Below are 21,478 nucleotides of genomic sequence, written 5' to 3'. Positions count from 1 at the left end.
AGCTCTAGGGAGCCCAGAACAGCCCAAAGCAATAGACCCGGAGGAGCAAGAGACTTCTGGTTGTGTCCTAGACGGCGACGCAGAGAGGTCTTGTGTCCCTGGTCACCTCCAGCACTGGGAGGAAGTAGCAAGCAGGCTCCCAGGGCTAGATCCCTCCTCGTGGCCAGCAGGCCGAGCACGACTGGGGAATGGGAGAGTCCTTGTGGTTCGGAGACATGAGGCAGCTCCTGCTGGGAGGCAGAGCAGCAGGCAGGTAACTAGCCCCACCTGGCCCAAGTTACCTGGGCCGGCCCGGCTGCCAGCTGCCTAGTAACAGCCTTCAGCGCCCTGCAGAGGGGTCCGAAGAGGATGGATCTGGGCTGTTCTCAGTGGGGGCAGATGATAGGACAAGGAGCAAGGGGCTCAAGTTGCAGCAAGGGAAGCTGAGGTTAGATATTAGGATGCACTTTTTCACAAGGAGGGTGGTGAAGCACTGGGACAGGCTCCCCAGGGAGGTGGTGGAGTCTCCGTCCTTGGAGGTGTTTAAACCCACTAGACAAAGCCCTGGCTGGGATGATGCAGTTGGGGCTGGCCCTGCTTCAAGCAGGGGGTTGGACTAGATGTGACCTCCTGAGGTCCCTCCCAACCCTCACTGTCTATGATGCTAAGGTTCTCCTACATCCATACTGGGAGATGCATGCGACTGGGTCTGAGGAGGGTTAGCCATGGTAACATGGTCACAAAGGACCCTGGGAAACGGTATTCCACCCTGGATCCCATATAGAAGATGTGAACAGCCAAGCTGAAGTCACTTGGTTCAATACAGGGGTGTCTGTCTGGGGGGTGAATACAGGACAGCACCAGGATGTGTGTACAGAGCTCGCTGCAGGGCTAGGCCTGACTTGACGGTGTCAGTGCCAAACTGGAAGCATCATACCTGTGTTAGCATGGTGCTCTCCCTGGGCTTATGATACCATGCCATATTGCTTCTGGGACCCATGGTAGTTACTCTGGGATGCACGCTGCTGTGATGCGTAGACATACCAGCATATTTAGCGCTAAAAGAGTAGATAGACATGGCCTCAGTGGCTTGGGTGATAAAGGAGTTCGGACTAGATGTTCTAATTGTCCCTTCTGGCTTTAAATTTAGTATTTTCCCAGGCACCTTACCTCCCACAGCTGAAATTGTGATTTTACAGGATTGTGGACCACTGCTACCCACCCTGTATAGACACATCACTGTAGCTGGTATTAACAAAGTGTCATTTAGGGAGATTTGTCAAGGGGAAGCTCCTTGGAGGGGTGAATATCTTCAGCACCTTCTCCCAGATTTGCTTGTTTTTCACCCCATAAATGATGGGGTTCATCATGGGAGGCACCAGCACATAGAGGTTTGCCAGGAGAATGTGAATGTGGTGGGGGATGTTGTGCCCAAACCGGTGCGTGAGGAAGGAGAAGAAAGCAGGGAGGTAAAATATCACAATGACACAGAGGTGGGAGCCACAGGTACTGAGAGCCTTGAGACGGGCATCCTTGGAGGGGAGCTGGAAGATGGCTTGGAGGATCAGGGCATAGGATGCAGCAATAAGAATACTATCGAAGCCCATGGCTAGAAGGGCCACGGTCAGGCCATATGCAACATTGACGGTGATGTCGGCACAAGCCAGCCGGGCAATGCCCATGTGCTCGCAGTAGGTGTGTGGGAGGATGGTGTGGCCACAGTATGGCAGCCTCTTCAGGAGGAAGATGAATGGGAGAACAATGCACACACTTCTCAGGAGATCTGCTGCCCCTATTTTCCCGATGACTTGGTTGGTGAGGATGGTGGTGTATCTCAGGGGTGTGCATATAGCGACATAGCGATCGAATGCCATGGCCAGCAGGACCCCAGACTCAAAAGAAAACACCGAATGGACAAAGAACATTTGGGTGAGACAGGCCTCAAATGTGATCTTCCCAGCATTGAACCATAGTATTAGCAACATCTTAGGGACGGTTGTGGAGCTGAGGATGAGATCTGAGATGGCCAGTAGGGAAAGGAAAATGTACATGGGCTCATGCAGGTTTTTCTCTGACAGGATGATGAACAGCATGGCAGAGTTCCCCAACAGCACAATGGCATACGTGCAGCAGAAGGGGATGGAGATCCAGCCATGGGCATCCTCCAGCCCCGGGATGCCCATCAGGAAAAATGCTTCTGGGCTTGTGATGTTGGCAGCTGCCATGACTCGAGCTGTGTGTCATGCACAGCTGCTGATGCTCTTGCTGCCTGCAGGAACAAGGGGATCAGAAATGTTAGGTTGAACAACTGGGAGCAGAGACTCTTCTTCCTGTAACACATTCTTTAAGCTGCCTCTCTTCTCTCCATGCTGGCTTATTATCTCATATGTTCATGGAGTCACCCACACAACTCACTCTAGGAAGCAGGTCACGTTGGGTTGGAAGGGACCTCAGGAGGTCTTCTAGCACATCTCCCTGCCCTGGATAGGATCACCTGTGCCTAAGTCCTTCCTCTAGGGCTGTTGTGTGTAACTGTGTTGGTCTAAGGACATAGACAGACAAAGTTATTTGGGTAAATGTGATATCTTTTATTAGACCAGCTAAATCATTGGAAAACTTGTTTTTTTGCAAGATTTCAAGCATAAACACCCTTCTTCATTTTTCATTTTGTCTTCTATTCACCAGCAGACTCTCTGTCAGCTTTTGGGCACAAACACCCTCTTTCAGGCATATAAAGAACAAGCTTGCCAACTGTGGGTCTAATAAAAGATATCACACATACTCTAGAAACTTTGTCTTCCTAAATCCTTCCTCACAATTCTGATCAACTTCTTTCTTGAAAATCTCTAATGAGGTCATCTCTCATGACTTCCCTATCCAATTTATCCCAGTTCTTAAGTATCTGAATATTTCAATTTTTTTCCCCCTAATATTTAACCTAAATCTTCCCTGTTGCTTTTTAATGCTGGTGCTAATTACTCTGCTAGGCACATTAAGAGACTGAACAGCTTCCACATAAGATGTCTTTATAAGGTCCATGAAATAAAGTTGGGAGACAGAATACCAAACACAGAGGTGCTGGAGCATGCAGGAGTGACACACTGAGAAACCACTATCAAGAAGTAGAGGTTGTGTTGGATTTGTTCTATCAAGAGAATGAGAGGAGAAGAATATTTTGTACAGTGAGATTTGAGCTGGCTCTAGATTGTGGTGTTGTCCTCTCTGGTTGAACCACAATGTTGATGGCTAGGAAATGATATTTAGAGGTTTGCTTTCAGGAATTAGCTTGTAGGTAGAATAGATACTGCATTAGGACAATGCTTCAGGGGAATGGCAAGGGTCAATTGGTTCCTAAAAGCTTGTTTGTGGCAAAGTTTCACATCCTCCAAGGCTGACACTCATGTCTAATGACAATAGACAAACAGGCTGGGAAATTTTCACCGTGTTCTCTGAAGATCCATAACAAAGATAAGGGAAACTGCTGTGTTGGAACCAGGTCACAGTGCCCAGCTGCACAACCCCTCGGCTTTCTGATTTTGGGGGCATGCCCAAATTAAGACACTGGTAAATGACCAAATTAAAATGTGTGCATGGGATGGGTTTGTTGGAACAAAGCAATATGCTGACAGAACAGAACAGAACAGGGACAATATAACCACCACAGCAAAACCAATCAATGGTACCCGGAAGTGAAGAGTCAGAGAAGAGAAAACAAAAGAGGGATTACAGAGCAGCACAGGGTCTCCAAGCTGGTCTTGGTGTCACTGGGCATAACTCTGGGTAACTTAGAGGGACGAAAGACCATGAGTGTCGAGGAAGTCCTTCTGCTCCAGGCTTAGAAGAGCCAAAACCCCCCCTTGCCCAACCTTTGTAACCCTTTCTTTGGCGCCTGCAATTTTTTGTCCTTCTGGAAAGCAGGCGAGCTAAAACTGTTATTTGTGGAATGCAAGGGCACCGCTCGGAGAGAGAAAGGAGGAGGGAAAGGGAAGAAAGAGGGGGGCCAGCTGATGGAAAATCATTGACAGTGAAATTGACCGGGGTATAAAGATCCCACTGTTGCAGGGTTAAGTGCGCAGGATTTGAGACCATATAGTCTCCCTGCGCCTTTTACTTGAGCTCAGATAAACTCTGTCTGCTTCTCCCCCAGTGTGTTTATTTGGCGTGATGCACACTGGGCAACGAACCCAATTGTTGCCTCCCTCGAGCACCTTGTGCCGGCAACACTGGGATCTCAAGTCCACCGTGGACAGAGGGCACACCACCACCCTGGATTCAGCAGGCATCTGACTAAACCTATGTGTATGCCATGATCGAGAAGATCAATGGTTGTGGAAAAATAGATTACCTTCCTTCTTGTTGGAGCTGTTGTCATATTCAGTAAGGTCTTTGACACTGTCTCCCACCCCATCCTCATTAAAAATTGGGTGACTGTGGCATTGACACCTACAGAGTCACATGGATTGCAGATTGGCTGAAGGGTCGCACTCAGAGGGTGGTGGTGGATGGGTCATGTTCGACTTGGGGAGAAGTGGGCAGCAGAGTCCCCCAGGGCTCAGTCCTTGGGGCCATGATGTTCAATTTCTTTATCAGCGATTTGGACAACGGGGTGAAAAGCAACCTGCTTTAAATTCGCTGATGATACCAAAATTTGGGGTGAGGTGAGCACAGTAGTAGGGAGGGAAAGATTGCAGCAAGACCTGGATAGGTTACAGGGGTGGGCTAACAAAAACAGGATGTGCTTCAATACTGACAAGAGCAGGGTGCTGCACGTGGGCAGTAGTAACCAGAAGCACACTTATAAGATGGAGAACTCCCTTCTTGAGAGCATGGAGGCAGAAAGGGATCTTGGAGTCATTATTGACTCCAAGATGAACATGGGCTGACAATGTGAGGTCATGATTGGCAGGGCTAATCGCACCTTGTCGTGCATCCATAGATGCATCTCTAGCAGGGCCAAGGAGGTGATCCTCCCCCCCTATGCAACACTGGTCAGGCCACAGCTGGAGTACTGCATCCAGTTCTGTGCACCCCACTTCAGCAGGGATGTGGACAACATGGAGAGGGTCCAGAGGAGGCCACCCGCATGATCCAGGGACAACAGGGCAGACCCTACAATGAGAGACTGCGGGACCTGAACCTGTTCAGCCTTCACAAGAGAAGGCTGAGGGGGGACCTGGTGACTGTCTATAAACTCACTAGGGGGGACCAGAAGGGTTTGGAAGAGACCTTGTTTCCCCAAGCCTGGCATAACAAGGAATAACGGCCACAAGTTGTTCGAGAGGAGATTTAGATTAGACATCCATAAGAACGACTTCACGGTCAGGGCGGCTAGGGTCTGGAACCAACTTCCAAGGGAAGTGGTGCTGGCTCCTACCCTGGGGGTCTTTAAGAGGAGGCTTGATGCCTACCTGGCTGGGATCATTTGAGCCCAGTTTTTTCTCCTGCCCAGGCAGGGGGTCAGACTTGAAGATCTACAAGGTCCCCTCCGACCCGACTTCCATGATTCTATGATTTTTGGAGAGAATTATAGTGTTGGGGTTTTTCTACTACAGTCTGATGTTATTGACTCGAGTTAAACTTGTGCTCTAGTAAACCCCCCCAGTTCCCTTTCTGCAGAGCTGTTGCCTAGCCAGTGTTTTCCATGTTTTATCATACAGTTCATGATTCCTATTTACTCACAAATTTTGTCCAAAATGAACTAAACCCTCTGTATGTCAGACCTGTTCTTCCACTGGTCAAGATCATTTTGAATTGTAATCCTGTCTTCCAAAGTGCTTGCATCTCTTCACAGCTTGATATTATCTTTGGATCTCATAAATGCGGTCTAGTCTGCCATCTAAGTCATGAACAATGATCTTCAATAGTGTTGGACCCAGGCCAATCTCCTGTACAACTGCACACGATACATCCTTTCCAGCTGAAATTGAGCCATTGGGAATTACCCTTTGAGTACAGTTTCCCACATGGGTGGGGAAACTATTCCAACCAGTTTACACTTACCATCCAATAGTTTTTTTCTAGACCATATTTGTCTAGTTTGCTTAAGATGTTGTATGAAACAGCACCAAAACCTGTACTAAAATCCAGACATATTACTTCTGATGCTTTGTCCCCATCCCGTTACACTATCACAGAAGGAAATGAGGTTAGTTTGTTGTGATCTGTTTTAGATCAATCATTTCTGTTTGTTCATTATCACCTTGGTATCAGGTAGGTGCTCTTATAAGTATATAGTGTGATTATTTGTTTCATGGTCTTTTGGGAACTGATACTGAACTAAATGACGTATCATTCCTGGGACCTCTTGTCATCCCATCCTGGGATAAGCACAGTGTTTCCCTAACCTAGTCTTCTGAATCCTCATCCATCTTCCAGGGGTTCTCAAAGATGAGTGCTAGTAGATCTGAAGGTGATTCAAGCAGTTCCCCAAGTACTCTAGGCAGAGGGCAGGGCAAGGCAGCACCTTAGATAGGCATCAGTACGTGGCAGCCTACTTCATCAGATGCTATGAATGAGCTTGCAAAGAGCCGCAGTTCTCAATAGCAGGGATTTTAAATAAAAAGGATAGAGGGATGGGGCACTGCTAAGAGCGGAAGGCAGGTTGAATAGGTCAATAGAGATAAACAAGGCAGTTAAACCACTGAGGACATGGGGCTTAAAGAAGCTAGTCCAGGTAATGGGATAAGAATCCATAGTCTCTATTTAAAACAGTCCAGTTTTTTGATGATTTCCTGTTCTGCAGTTTTGTGCACCCCTATAGCCTAGGGAGATGTCATTGGAATCAGAGAATCACAGAAAATGAGGGTTGGAAGGCACGTCAGGAGGTCACATCTAGTCCAAACCCCTGATCACATCCAACTTGCCCACATCCTTTCTGAACTGGGGGGGAGGGGAAGGGGGAAAATCTGGACACAGGACTCCAGATGTGGCCTCACCAGCGCTGAATAGAGGAGAGTAATCACTTCCCTTGATCTGCTGGCAATGCTTCTCCCAATGAATCCCAGGATGTTGTGAGCCTTCTTGGTAAAATGTGCGCACTGCTGGCTCCTGTTCAGCTTCTTGTCCACTGTCACCCCCAGGTCCTTTTCTGCAGAGCTGCTGCCCAGCCAGTCAGGACAGAACTTCCTATGCACTGGTACAGGCTGGGGGCTAAGTGCAGGACTTTGCACTTGTCCTTGTTGAATCTCATGAGATTTCTTTTGACCCAATCCTTTAATTTGTTGAGATCTCTCTGAACCCTAGCCCTATATTCCAGTATATCTACTAGACAGCCAGCATGGCTTCATGACAGTCAGCATGGCTTTGTCAACAGCCAGCATGACTTCATCACAGGCAGGTCTTGTCTTACCAACCTCATTTCCTTTTATGACCAGGTAACCTGGCACCTGGACACGGGAGAGCAGGTTGACAGTGTATACCTCAATTTCCGAAATGCCTTTGATCTAGTATCCCACAATGTCCTCATGAGAAATTTGTAGGATTGTGCATTTAACACCAAGACTTTCAGGTCAGTGAGAAACTGGCTGCAGGATAGGATCCAGAGAGTCATAGCGAATGGATCAGCGTCAGTCTGGTGAGAAGTGTGCAGTAGTGCCCTGCAGAGGCTGGTGCTCAGTCCAGTACTTTTCAACACCTTTATTAATAATGTGGATGTAGGGGTGAAGAGCTCACTGGTCAAGTTCACAGACAACACCAAGTTATGGGGAAACACGGTCACGCCTAAAGATAGGTTACAGATACAGGCGGACTTAGGCTGGCAAGCTGTGTGGATCAAAATCTGAGGGAGTTCAATGCTGAGAAATATAAAGTACTCCACCTGGGATGAGGAACCCCCAACACACCTATAGGCTGGCAACACCAAACCGACCAGTACCACGAATGAAAGGAACTTGGGAGTAATAATAGACCACAGTATGAATATGAGCCAGCAATGTAATGCTGCAGCCAGCAGGGCAAATAATACCTGGCATGCATCAATCGATGCATCTCCAGCAATACCAAGGAGGTGATTCTCCCGCTGTACTCAGCACTGGTGATACCACAGCTGGACGACTGCGTCCAGTTCTGGGCACCGCACTTTAACAAGGATATGGACAAGCTTGAGAGAGTCCAGAGAAGAGCCACCCGCGTGATCAGAGACATGCATGGCAAACCATCGGAGGAAAGGCTGAGGGACCTGGGACTCTTCAGCCTGATGAAAAGAAGGCTGAGCAGGAACGTGGTAGCAGCTTACCACTACGCTAGGGGAGTACAGCAAAGGCGCGGTGAGCAACTGTTCACCAGGGCACCCGAGGGGACAACCAGGAGTAATGGCTACAAACTCCTGAAAGACCGATTCAGGATCAACATTAGGACAAACTTCTTCAGAGTCAGGGTGCCCATACTGTGGAATAAGCTCACTCCAGAGGTGGAGCAATTACCTACCCTAGAAATCTTCAAGAGGAGACCAGGCAGTCACCTTGCAGGGCTCACCTGACCCCCAGTTATCTGTCCTGCTTGGTGCAGGGGGCTGGGCCCGATGATCTTCCAAGTTCCCTCCTGGCCTTACCATCTATGAATCAACTACTCCCCTTATCTTGGTGTCATCTGCAAACTTGCTGAGGGTGGGCTGCATCCCATCTTCCATAAACTCAGGACCCCAACCAGTCCCACCAACCAATATCTTCATAGATACTGAACAAAACTGCCCAAGGACTGGCCCCTGGGGCACTCCACTTGCCTGGCTGCCCACATTAGCCGAGTTAGTCTATAGTTAGGCAGAAAACGCCCTTCTGGCATGAAAATATCTGCCTTATCCCAGTAGGCTCTAATCTTGCCTTTGTCTATCCTTGCCTTTACTTTTTGGTGCTGATGTGGTTAGCCATCCTATCGCAATTTCCCTTTCAGGATGGACTGAATAAAAAAAAGCCACTGAAAAAGCCTTGCTTTTTTTAGCTTCATCATTTCTTAGCTAACCCTCCCTGCTGAACGGTAATAGCCTTTCTGCAGCCTTTCTCTTAACACTAATGCACTTACAGAGTGTTTTCTTATTACCTCCTATGTTCCCTGATACTTACTTCTCATGCTGTAGTTGTTCCTGCTTCATCTTTAAAATCACCCTTAGTAATTTGACCTTGATATATGGATCTTTCTTGACTTTCAGGTCATTGAAGAGCTCCTGATTTAGCCCGGTTATTTCTTTATCGTTCTTCCTACCTTCCCTCTATATGGGGATAATTTTTGCGTGTGGTTTTGGTATTGCTTCTTGAAGAAAGTAGCAGCTCTCTTCAATTCCTTTCCCCCTTAGATTTGCTGGCCCCGGGTTCCCACCAGCCAGTTCTCTGAGTTTACGGGAGTCTGATGTGTGCCGCAGTGTGCTGTCCTTGTCCCCCTCCCTTCTGAATGATTGTGAGCTCTGACACCATCACACATTCCCAAACAGTTCCTCCCCATTCAAAACCACAATCTAGAATCACCTCACATCTGTTTGCTTGTTCAGTCTTTTATATCAAAGAGTAACCCATGACACGTTCCAAACTTTTTGGTGGACTCTGTGTTACTTTGCTGACAGATGATGAAATCATTAAAGACCCCTCTGTCCTTGGGCTGATTTTTTTACTCTGGTTTTCTCCTTTTATAATTACCCATGCACTTTCAATAGGACTCTATCCTGGTGTCTTAGACCGCAGAGCAAAGGTGTATATCTTTCATATACGAGACAGCACTCCCTATCTTGGTATCCTCCTTCTGCTCTCTGAATGAAACCATGTCCTTCTATATCAAAATTCAAGTCCAGTGAATTACCCCACCAAATTTCTGCTATGCCAGGTAAATGCTAGGTTTGGTTAAGAACAAAGACCTCCCTTCCCCACAGTTTCATAGTGTCATAGTTTCTAGGGTTGGAAGGGACCTGAGCAGATCATCAAGTCTGACCCCCCGCCATGGCAGGAAATAATACTGGGGTCAAATGACCTCAGCGAGGTGTTCATCTAACCTCCTCTTAAACACCACCAGGGTAGGAGCCTGCACCGCTTCTCTTGGAAGTTGGGTCCAGACGCTAGCCACCCTGACCGTGAAGTTGCGCCTCCTGATGTCTAGCTTCATCATCTGTCAGCAAAGTAACACAGAGTCTACCAAAAAGTTTTGGAAAGTGTCATGGGTTACTCTGATACAAAAGACTGAAAAAACAAATAGATGTGAGGTGATTCTAGATTGTGGTTTCTTCCCCATACTTCTTGCATTAATGAATATATACCTCACTCTGGGTCAATAGCTCCATTTCCTGAGGCACATCAAAATTAAGGCCCCAATCCTACCAATCCTCAGTCTGAGCTGCTTATTATGTGTGAGCTGTCTCCATGAGCTCACAGAGAAGTCTGCAGAGTTACACACCTGCATCACTGCGTGGCCAGAAGAGGCTTGGGGTAGGATCAGGAGCCCCTAAAGAAGGTCCCCAAACCACAACATTTCCTTCATCTTGTTCTGCTTTATTTGTCTGTGAAGTCTAGAGCATTTCACATATAGCATCCATCCATCTACCCATCTCTTTCCTTCATTCTTTTCTATTTTGATTTTTCCTTGAATGTGTGGGTGGGTGTAAACATCATCTTCCTTCCAAGGATCTTCAAGCGCTTTAGCAAACACTACTGCATTATTTTCCTAAGTCTCTGATGTGAGAACCCCCCTACTTTGTAGAATTAAAGTATCCTAGAAAAGTAGGGATAGAAGGGACCACAGGAGTTTCCATCCAGTCCTACCTCCTGCTCAAGGAAGGATCGTGCTCGTCTAAACCACTCCAGAGAAATATTTATCCCACTTGTTCTTAAAAACCTGAGGAACAGCTCTCACACATGGTTACCAGACATGATACCTGAAACATCAACACCTCCTGCTTCGGGAAAAAAACCCCTTTTAACTTGCCACGGTTAAAGCAGGATGATGCGGGCACTGCCAATGTCCTGCTGGTGCGAGGACAGGAAGGAGTCTGTTAAACTGCACTCAAGAGATCCATGGAAAAGGACTCCAGAGAAAGGCAAAATCCCTCCCAGCCTCTGCCAATCTGACCGGGGGGTCAAAATCCTTCCTGCTCCCAAATGTGGCAATCAGTGCGGCACTGAGCTGAGGAGGAAGACCCTGGAGTCTCTATGTTTTAGTCCTAGCAAGAGCATTGGCACTCCCACCCACCCCTAAATCCAAGTCCCCAGCCTTGGCTGCACCCAACACCTGATGCCTCTCAGGAAGGAGGTGGGAAAAAACCCTGACACCGTTGATAACTTTAAGGACTCACCAGTAGTGGCTTCCTATCTTTCGATGAGGGCAACAGCACGGTGCTAAAGGAACCGGCTGCTCTTCGCAGCTCTCTGGCTCTGGGCACACGGGGACATTATATATATTTATCTATCTCTGGAAATCTCCCAGGTGTGAGAGCTGAACAGATTTGGCCCCCTGAGACTTGCCTAAAGAGCAAAGCAAATTAACCCTCTCAGTCCTGCCAGCTGTCCCTCCTCACATTGTGCTCACCTCTGGGGCACCGGCGTGCCCGACATCCTGCAAAGGGGCTGTGCTGCTTTCCTGTCTTGCAAACACCAGGTGCCTCTAGTGGGTTTAGCTTCTTTCCCAAGTGCTGCCCAGGAGCAACTAGCCAGGGACAGCCCAACCAGTGAAAAGCTGCTGCTCAGGACTCCAAGGGAGCTTTTACACATGCTCCAGGGTGTGGCAGGGGCAGCGTTTCACTTAGAGCCGCTCTAATTAAAGTGCTGCAGAGTCTTGTGTATCAGCACCCCCACATTTAAAAATGATGGTGGAGGCATGTGAACTAAAGTTTGCTGAATGAGCCTTAGTTCAAGTGCCTCTGCCGCTATTGTTAAGTGTGCGAACTCTGATGCACAAGATGCAGAAGGTAAAAAGAAACTAGAAGCTTTACTATTACACTAGGTGCCTCGGGCTAGATGATCCAGTTCACGACGGAAGCAGAAACAGGCACAACTTTATGGGAATGTGCATTCATTTGCTAGATCATAAATTATGTATAAAAGCACAACACAGTAGGTGACACAAACTGAAAGCTTTACTACTACATTAGGGGCCTCAGGCTAGATGATTTAGTACAAGATGGAAGCAAAAACAGCTACTACTGTACTGGAATATGCATTAATTTACTGTATCATATGTATTGAAACCACACTGAGGCAAAAAAACAATGAAAAATGCTGTTTTTTTAGTCATTCAAATTAAAGGCACATCGTTTTCAGATTCATAAAAACAAAATCCCGCAATCTTGAGCATCTGGACAGTGCATCCAGTGCTTCTCTGAAAGTTATTTCCATACTTGCACTGATGTACAGCTCACTTCACGGTTTTAGCAGAAGTTAAAAGCAGGCTGCCAGGCTGTGAAATAGGAACTACATTTAAAGGAGCAACAGGCAGAGAGCCGAATTGTAGAAGAAAGAATAGTTTCATTAAAGAGCATCAAGATCATGAATAAAGGAAAGGGTCACGACACGTGGGGAAGAAAGGGTTCAGCAGGAACTGGGTAGATGACAATAAGCCATGACGTCAACTGACTCCCTCGCTGCTGCCTGGATAGAAATGCTGCTGCGACTGCCAGGCAGTTGGTTTAAATTTGGGGAAATCAAAGGGGAGGGGCGTACAACTGCACCCCTGGATCTGCCCCAGCTTCTGTATCAGAGGCAGGGGCTGGGTGTAACCTCGTGTAGACATGTAGCTGATTTGGGCTGCTATGTGCACGCGAGGGATGCCATGTTCCCATGCAAACAGGACCTGATGGGGTGCTGCTGTTTCATACCTAGCTCTTCCTTCTGCTGCTGCTCAGCCAGAGACCATCATTGTTCGGTGTCTGTGGAGCTGGAGGCACAAAGGGGCTCAGTCCGTGACCGGGGGCTCTGGGCAATGCTACTGCAGGGCTGCGACTGAGGGCAGATTTAACCCTGGGGTTTGAGCTGTCTGTGCCTGTGCACATGGGTGTACACTGCTCGAGGCCCAAAGCTGCTTCATGGTGTAATCTTATAGCATCTCCTGGACCAGAGTTTCAGTAAAGGAAGAAGAGGCACAGGAACTGAGCAGGTGAGCGAAGAGTTCAGAAGACAAGGGAAAAACAGGGAAAGAGAAGCTGCTTCAGACTCATGTCAAGTCACCTAGTGCTTTTACACCCATCTGCTGGTTCAGGGTGAACATAGCTCATATTTGTGTTTGCAAAACAGGCCTTTTTGCTTGACAGTAAACCAGGTGATGCTCAATAGCCATGGTACACAGTGTTCATGGAGAAATAACTATTAGGCCCATTTTTATATTGTCCACCCAGGTTTAACAAGCTTTTGAAGTTGTGGTACGCAGTTGGGTATAAACACGCAGGTTCACCTTCAAACACCCAGGTTCACCTTCACCTTTGCTCTGCAGCAGCCTCGAATACCAGTTCTTGCCTAATGACCTATCTGCAAACGGACCAAAATAAGCTGTTCTTTGAAACTTGTTTTTTTTTTAAACCTCAGCAAGAAATCCTCTTCCCTGAGAGACTGGGCACCTGTTAGAGCCTTTTAAGATTTTCGGACTTAGTTACTTTAAGATTAGTCTCTATTTCAAATAAATTTTTTCTTACTCATTGGCCATCCCTTGATTCAAGGACGATCTTGACAATGGCTCGTGGATGGGCCTTGCAATGATTTAAGACTCCAATCCCTGAGTCACAGACACATCTGCAGAGGTCGCAGGTTTTTCCACAGGAAAGTAGCTGAAGGCCAGCATTTGCATTTATCTGCTTTTCCTTTCTCTGTTTTCTATTCTCTGCTTCAAGGGTGATATACTTTATCTTGAAATGGGAAGCTACTTGGTTGAGGTTGAGGCATCAGTTCACAGCCATTTCCTCCCAGCTCTTGATGTTGGCATCTGTTTTCTTGACATCTGCCTTCAGCGTGTCCTTGTAGTGTTCACTCTTCCCCCCTTGAGACCTGAGGCCATTAGCTGTTATTAACCATAGTCTGTTATTAATAGACATTTGATTAGTTGGTTTGATATATAGTATCATAGTATCATAGTAGCTAGAGTCGGAAGGGACCTAGGTAGATCATCTAGTCCGACCCCCTGCCTTGGCAGGAAAGAGCACCGGGGTCAGATGACCCCGGCAAGGTGCTCATCTAACTTCCTTTTAAAAATCCCCAGGCTAGGAGCCTGCACCACTTCCCCTGGAAGCCGGTTCCAGGCCCTAGCCGCCCTGACTGTGAAGTAGCGCCTCCTAATATCTAATCTAAACCTACCCTCCGCCAGCTTGTGACCGTTATTCCTGGTCACTCCTGGCAGCGCAGGGGGGAACAGGGACTCCCCCAATACCTGCTGATCCCCCCTGACCAGTTTGTAGCAGGCCACAAGGTCCCCCCTTAACCTTCTCTTGTGGAGGCTAAACAGGTTCAGGGCCCGTAGCCTCTCCTCATAAGGCCTGCCCTGCTGACCCCTGATCATACGAGTGGCCCTCCTCTGAACTCTTTCCTTATCGTCCACGTCCCTCTTGAAGTGTGGCGCCCAGAACTGGACGCAGTACTCCAGCTGCGGCCTGACCAGTGCCGCATAGAGGGGGAGGATCACCTCCCTGGCCCTGCTCGAGATGCATCTGTGGATGCATGATAGGGTACGGTTGGCCTTCTTGACTGCCTCCCCACACTGCCGGCCCATGTTCATCGTGGAGTCAATGACGACTCCAAGATCCTTTTCCGTCTCCGTGCTGGCAAGAGGGGAGTTCCCCAACCTGTAAGTGTGGTGCCGGTTCTTCCTCCCCATGTGCAACACCTTGCACTTATCAGTGTTCCGAGCCCTGCGGGACCCCACTGCCCACGTCCTTCCAGGTCGAGAAGAACCCGTCCACTACCACCCTCTGGGTGCGGCCCTCCAACCAGTTGGCGACCCATTTGACCGTGTGGGCATCGACACCACAGTCTCCCAGCTTTTTGATGAGGACAGCCTTGGCCCTCCTGACTGCCCGCCTACATCCTCGGGCGACTGTAACATAGTCCTTCTTGGTGATGACCCCATCCCTCCATTGGGTGTATGCCTCCCTTTTAGCAAGGAGACATTCCCGGATGCTCCTAGTGAGCCAGGGGGGTTTATGTGCCCTCCTGCTCCCTTTGACCCTTGTTGGGATTACCTCCCTTTGGGCATGGAGGATCGTCTCCTTAAGGAGCAACCACTCCCCTTCGACATCTGATTCCCTTCCCCTCTGGGTCCTCAGCGCTTCCCCAACGCTTTGCCTATATTCATAGATTCATAGATTCATAGATGCTAGGGTCGGAAGGGACCTCAATAGATCAATATTATCTTGCCATCCATATACCTTTTGCATTTTGCTATTAAAATTGCTATTCATGTTGATTTAAATGCATTCTCTTGAGCATTTGTTTATTCATGGGGCAGGCTCTGGAAACATCTGTGGTTCCCAGGACACATCTGGGGGTCAACATAGGTCATTTTACTCCCCAGGGAGGTGACACCAGTCTTTAGCTGTCTGTGGGGGTTTCACACAGCCCATATAAGAAGCTTTATGCAGGTAGCCTGGGAAAGAGCAACTGGGTCACGCTGTCTGCTCTGAACTAGAAGAAAAAGCTGCACACTTTGGCAGCTTTGCGGTGAGTTTCTGGAAATCAGGGTGATGGGTTGGAGGGGCAAATTAATTGGAATTAATTTCTCCTTGCAAGGCACTTTCTTAACCTGATCTTGATGCAATTTCATAGACATTAGGACTGGAAATTGCATCCGGCCTGTATGATTCTGTTGGTCCACAATGTGTGTTGGCTATACGGCGGTCCAAGAGGAAGCTGAGTTGGTGTGTCTTTTAGTCTGGATTCACCTCACTTCACCTGCCAGCTTCAGTGGAGTTGGTTATGCTTTCTCTGTGGTGATGAGGAGCCATCTATTATCAGCTAGCTCTTCCCCACGTAGCTCCTGGTAGGCAATTATGAAATCTCCCCTGAGTCAAACAAACAGACTCAATTTCTTTCTCCTCCCGTGATAAGGCAGGTCTTCCTTGTACAGAGGGAAAATCTCTGCCCCTTGCCTTCCCCCTGCTTTAAGCCACTTCTAAAAGCTTGTGCAGGCTACATAAATATTCCCTGCATCCCCCCCACTTGCACCAGAGTGTCGATCTGGCTCTAAGTGCCTTTGTGTGAATGCAGGTGATCTACTGAGACGTGCTCCCTCCGTCATTCGGCTCTTGCCCGGAAATTTCAAGCATTTGCCATGAAGGACGGATCAGGGCATCTCTGATGCTCAGCACCATTTTCTGTCTCCACATTCCTCCCCCAGGACACAATCTTAGCCAGCTATTGAAATAACTCTAACATTTTTCATCGCCCAGTGATTCTCCACCATGGGGATGCTGTGAGATCCCCTCAAGGATGCCCTGGGGTGCCGTGCACCAGTAGGAGTGCAAAGACCTGCACACATAGATTATTTCCAACAAAATAACTGTTTTATTGTTCTTCTGAATTCAAGCAAAGAGTGAAAGTTAAGGGCTGGCATTTTAAGAGGGTTGTCTTGAGTCAAATGTGGGGTGCCTTGTGCCTAAAGAGGTTGGGGACCTCTGCTCTAAATTGTACAATGTTCTTCCAAATCCTTACATGCAGAGGGTCTGTTATTCTGGAAGAAATAACCCATCTCATTCTTCCCTCTGAAAGCCTCTCTGTGCTGATCCATGAATAGGAAAAATCCCCCCAGAACAATCATTGTCTCCCACCCCAAGCTTTCACTCATTTCCCCTTTTTTGGCTGGTACAGTTAATGGTTTTGATGGTTTGCTCCACACGCTTGTGAAGAAAAGACAAGGATAATGTTAGACATTGAAATAAGCACTCACCTTACCTAGGCTATGGAACAGTATAAATCAGTGCTCGCTTAACGTGAATTTCAAGCGTCTTTTGTGGCATGCTCCATGTATCTTCATGCTCTGACTTCACACAGAGCAGGGCATGCATTGCAATATTTTGGGGGTAAGGTTGGCCATGCCAGTAGATCTGCTAAGTTAGTTGTGGGGCATGCATGACTTTGCCTCACTGACAGCTTGTGTATATACTTTACTAGGCACTATTTAAAGCTGTGGTTTTGTTTCTGGCTTTTAATGCAAACCGTCCGCAGGACACCATGTCATCTCTCTGCACCACCAATGCCACAGAGATCATGTTCATTTTAACGGGCATCCCCGGGCTGGAAGCGGCACACATCTGGCTCTCCATCCCCTTCTCTTCCATTTACCTTGTCTCACTGGTAGGGAACTGCATGATCCTGTTTGTCGTCAAGACGGACCCCAGCCTCCATGAGCCCATGTACTACTTCCTCTCTATGCTGGCTCTCACTGATATAGGCTTGTCGCTCTCTACAATGCCAACGGTGCTGAAAATATTCTGGTTGAACTCCAGGGAAATCAGCTTTGATGCCTGCTTTGCTCAGCTTTATTTTGTGCATACTTTCTCCTTCATGGAGTCCACTGTGCTCCTGGCCATGGCCTTTGACCGCTACGTGGCCATCTGCAAACCTCTGAGATATGCCTCCATCCTGAACAGTGCCAGAATTGCCAAGATGGGGGTGGCCATCCCGTGCCGATGCATCGTAGCTGTGATGCCGTCACTCTTCCTGCTGAGAAGATTGCCGTTCTGCAGGTCCCGTGTGCTTTCCCATCCATACTGCCTGCACCAGGATATGATGAGGCTGGTCTGTGCAGACGCCACATTCAACAGTCGGTACGGCTTAGCAGTCATCGTTCTCATCATTGTTTTGGATCCATTGCTCATTGTTGTATCCTATATTATGATAGTTAAGACAGTCGTGGGCATTGCTTCCCCAGAAGAACGTCTCAAGGCCTTCAGCAACTGTCTGTCCCACATCTTTGCTGTGCTAGTACTGTACATCCCCATGGTCGGCTTGTCCCTGGTCCATAGATTTGGCAAACACACTTCTCCTCTGGTTCATGTCCTCATGGCAAACATGTACCTGCTTGTCCCCCCTGTGCTGAATCCCATCATTTACAGCATGAAAATGAAACAGATACGCAGGGCGGTCCTCAGGCTCCTTGGTCAAAGGATGACTTATTCAGACTAAGGCATGTAACCGGAGAGACAGTAAGTTATAGTTCCTTAGAGTCATAGAAAATGAGGGCTGGAAGGGACCTCAGGAGGTCACATCGAGTCCAGTCCCCTGCTCACAGCAAGACTAGGCCCAACTAAATTACCCCAGCCAAAGCTTTGTTGAGCCGGGCCAGAGATGGAGAGTCCACCACCTCTCTAGGTAAGCCAGTGCTTCACCACCCTCCTAGTGAGAAAGTTTTTCCTAAAATCCAACCTAGACTTCCCTCGCTGCAATTTCCCTTGCTAAGGAGAGTTACCAGCTATCGGCCAATTCAATATTATAAAAGTGTTTGTCCAATATTTGCCCTCTCACGGCTAGAGCAACTAGGAATTTAGGGAGGGAAGGGGTAAAGAGCCCATACTGTCCAAGGTGCCCTATGTTCCTGAGCTACGTTCATCACTCTATGGCGTTATGAGCAGTATTAATTGAGAGTTAAAGTCCTGCTCCAGAGAAGCACATTCATAGGTTTGTACACGGGTAGGCCGAAGGAACTTTTATGGATGATCTTGTCTACATTTTGGTGTAGCCTGGAGCATTGCATGTCACCCAATACAGAGTCCAATACACACTAGCTTAGCATGTGAATAATTTGACTCGGTTATTGCTTTGCTAATCACTCCCAAACCAATCCTCATTCACATCTGTTAGCTGTGCAAGTCTGATTCACCACCCAAGCTCCTCCACTTCATAATCAATCATAATAAATACATGCATGTGTATTTGCCAAATATATCACCCATTGGATTACTGCATCTATGGGCTGAGTGGGTCAGGATGTTTTTGGTAGAAGATTGGTCTGGCCAAAAATGGGGAAATACATATTCCTGAATGTTTGCACCTTCTTTCCTACCAGTGCTGTTCAAACCTGCATGCTGTTGTTGCTGTCTCTTTGGAAGACGATCATCCTCAGCTGTGAGGGATTGCAGAAAAAAAGAAAGCTGGTGTTTCTACAATACTGATACCCAAGTCACTTGGTCATGGGCTGTTGTTGTGGGTACACAGAGAGCTCTGCCTGCCATGCAGACCCATAGCATTTCTTTGTACCTCTCATTCATGTCAGGCCTTGTACTTAGAATGAAAGGTCCCTTTTCTGTTCTCATGAAATAGAGATGTGATTGACCACCCAGACCACTGGACCTCATACTTATCAAGAATAAATGCATAATAAAAGCAAAAACCTCTCTTCCAAGACTAGGCAGCTGAAAGAGAGTCACACAACACTGCTGTTTAGCCGCAAGTAAATTTTCCTGTTTTGTCACTTGATGGGATTCAGATGAGTAAACCACCATGCTGAACGTCCTGACGGTTCAGGGGCTTACACAGGTTTTGAACTAAAGTGCTGCTAGTGGCTAGGTAAAAATAGGCCTCTCTGGATAGTCATGAGTCAAACTCAACATCTTTACTGAGAAAATCAAGAATCCTCCTTTTTACTTTATGGTTGGAGGTTCAGGCTAGCATGGAGGGACACGAGAGAGAGTCCAGTCACACCTAGCAAAGGGAGGCAACAGGGCAGCTGGAAGTCTGGGTAAGCAGGTACAAAATATTGCATGCTGGAGGTTAAACCATGGATTATTCAAGCACGTTAGTTAACCACGAGGTCTCAGGAAACAGGCCGTCATGGTGCAGCAGTGAGTGAAAAACCTCTGCTTAGTGTGTGGAGGTGAGCAAAACAGCAAGCAAAGAACAGGGGATGGTGTTCACAATGCCTGTATTTCACTGGGCCTCCTCTCCTGGTGACCCCGTGTGCCTTCCCCATCTTGTCTGCTCATCTTCAGCAGGAGGAGTGAAGGATGCTCTTGCCTCAGCCTAGCACCCGGCCTGGGGTAGCAAGGGCACTTTGCAGGGATGCAGGAATGTGTCCAAACAGCTAAAACTCTGCCCAGCATCCTAGCTCCTCATGTGAGCTGAGCTTGTGATTGAGATCGGTCCTGCTAATTGTTATAGCCATCCATCATCCCCGTGGAAGCCCAGCTTTTGCAAAGGGCTTGCCTAAAAGACTAAGGCCAGAAAGGACCATTTCCTTTCATTGCGTTGTACATTTGCCCCCTTTGTATTTTAGAGCTCACTTGTATGGTGCGGGGTTAATGGCACTGCAAAAGCTTCACGCTATGCTTGCGATTCATCCTGCAGGTCTCAGTTATTAGCTGGCCAATCAGCCGTGAACCCAAGCCCAGTTCAGATGCATAAATATGTATTTGCCACATATTTCTCAAATGGTATTACTACAAATAGGGGCCATGTGAGCTGTGATTTTTTGACAGATGAAGGCTCCAGCTGAGAAGGGTAAACTGAGGCAGATGACAAATTCAGCAATTTTCCCACCCCTTTCTAATGATTTTATTCAAATGTGAAGCCCCTGCCAGTTTATTCTGTCGTGTTCCTGATCCGTGACTGCTCATGGCATCATTACCGGTGCACAGAGACCTCTGCTTTTATCACGCAGGACCACAGTGTCTCCTTGCATGTCTTGTCTGTCTTTCATCTTACTCTTGGATTATAAACTCTTTGAAGCAGGAATTGCCCCTTTTTTTCCCCCGTCTCAGCAGCATGTTGAGTGGCAAAGTCCTGACCCGTCGCTTGGGCTCCTAGACCTCAAAATAATCTGAATACATGAATAATAAAATTTCCTCCTCCAGGACTGAGAGGCTGGAAACTTTTTGACAAGAGAGTGTCATTTAGCAGTGAATGAATATGCTATTTTCTCCGCTGTGCAGGTTTCAGGTGAAGAGACATCTCATGCTGAATCTCCTCGAGACTTTGGGGATTTGCATATCATTTTGTCTTTTCCCGGTGCTCATCCGAATATTCATGGATAAGATATAATAGGATTCTCAAACTGTCATGGACCAAATTTAGCACCTCTACTGGGAGACCAAGAAAAAAAAAATACATATATATATATATATATTTTTTTTTAATTGAATCTTTTTTTGGCCAGCTGTCTAGGCTGTAATAGAGAGAAGGGTAAGGAAATCCAGAGGGATTTAACAGAGTGAGGCAACAGTACAGCCAAATGGCAGATGAATGTCTTGGAGGGCAAATGCCAACAAGAGCATTTTGGGAATACAACCATGGGCTACATGCACTTCTTGATACTTGCTAGCATCATAGGAGTCAGGGAAAAGGCCAGTCTTGCTGGAGAGAGCAGTGCAGTCCTCTGCACTTTGTGAAGCGACTGACAAAGAAACAAATAAAAGCATACGGGTGTGTAAAGAACAGGGTGAAAGTGCTATTGTCATTATTTCTGTTTCTCTATCTCAGTCCATGGGCAAAGCTCCCTGCAGTGCTATACTCACAGCAACTACAAAATAGACATGGTAGGAAGCCATGTGAAAGGCCCTACGGCTGAAATCGGGACAGTGAACATGTGGAGAGGGATGGGCTGCTACTTCCACAAGGCA

At 47.5% G+C, this 21,478-nt stretch overlaps 2 protein-coding genes across 2 annotated transcripts; one reads left to right on the top strand and one right to left on the bottom strand.

Annotated features, from left to right (window-relative positions):
• Positions 1 to 1,241: 1,241 nt before the first annotated feature.
• LOC149875634 (olfactory receptor 52D1-like) lies at positions 1,242 to 6,544 on the bottom strand. The gene is made up of 2 exons (XM_090060335.1): positions 6,508 to 6,544; positions 1,242 to 2,206 (listed from the first exon to the last, which is right to left on the bottom strand). The coding sequence occupies exon 2, from the start codon at positions 2,202 to 2,204 to the stop codon at positions 1,242 to 1,244; it is 963 nt and encodes a 320-aa protein (XP_089916461.1). The 5' UTR covers positions 2,205 to 2,206; positions 6,508 to 6,544.
• Positions 6,545 to 17,096: 10,552 nt separating this feature from the next.
• On the top strand, positions 17,097 to 18,050 carry LOC149875633 (olfactory receptor 51Q1-like). Its single transcript, XM_090060225.1, has one exon. The coding sequence runs from the start codon at positions 17,097 to 17,099 to the stop codon at positions 18,048 to 18,050; it is 954 nt and encodes a 317-aa protein (XP_089916351.1).
• The last annotated feature ends 3,428 nt before the right edge of the window (positions 18,051 to 21,478 follow it).

Source organism: Crocodylus siamensis, chromosome 1 (assembly GCF_052110815.1).
Source record: "Crocodylus siamensis isolate JL-2025a chromosome 1, ASM5211081v1, whole genome shotgun sequence".
In the NCBI taxonomy this organism is placed as follows: Eukaryota; Metazoa; Chordata; order Crocodylia; family Crocodylidae; genus Crocodylus; species Crocodylus siamensis.
This window is presented reverse-complemented; position numbering and strand designations above follow the sequence as displayed.

Coding starts and splice junctions, on each gene's coding strand:
- LOC149875633 (XM_090060225.1), top strand. CDS start 17,097: ATGTCATCTCTCTGCACCACCAATGCCACAGAGATCATGTTCATTTTA.
- LOC149875634 (XM_090060335.1), bottom strand. CDS start 2,204: ATGGCAGCTGCCAACATCACAAGCCCAGAAGCATTTTTCCTGATGGGC.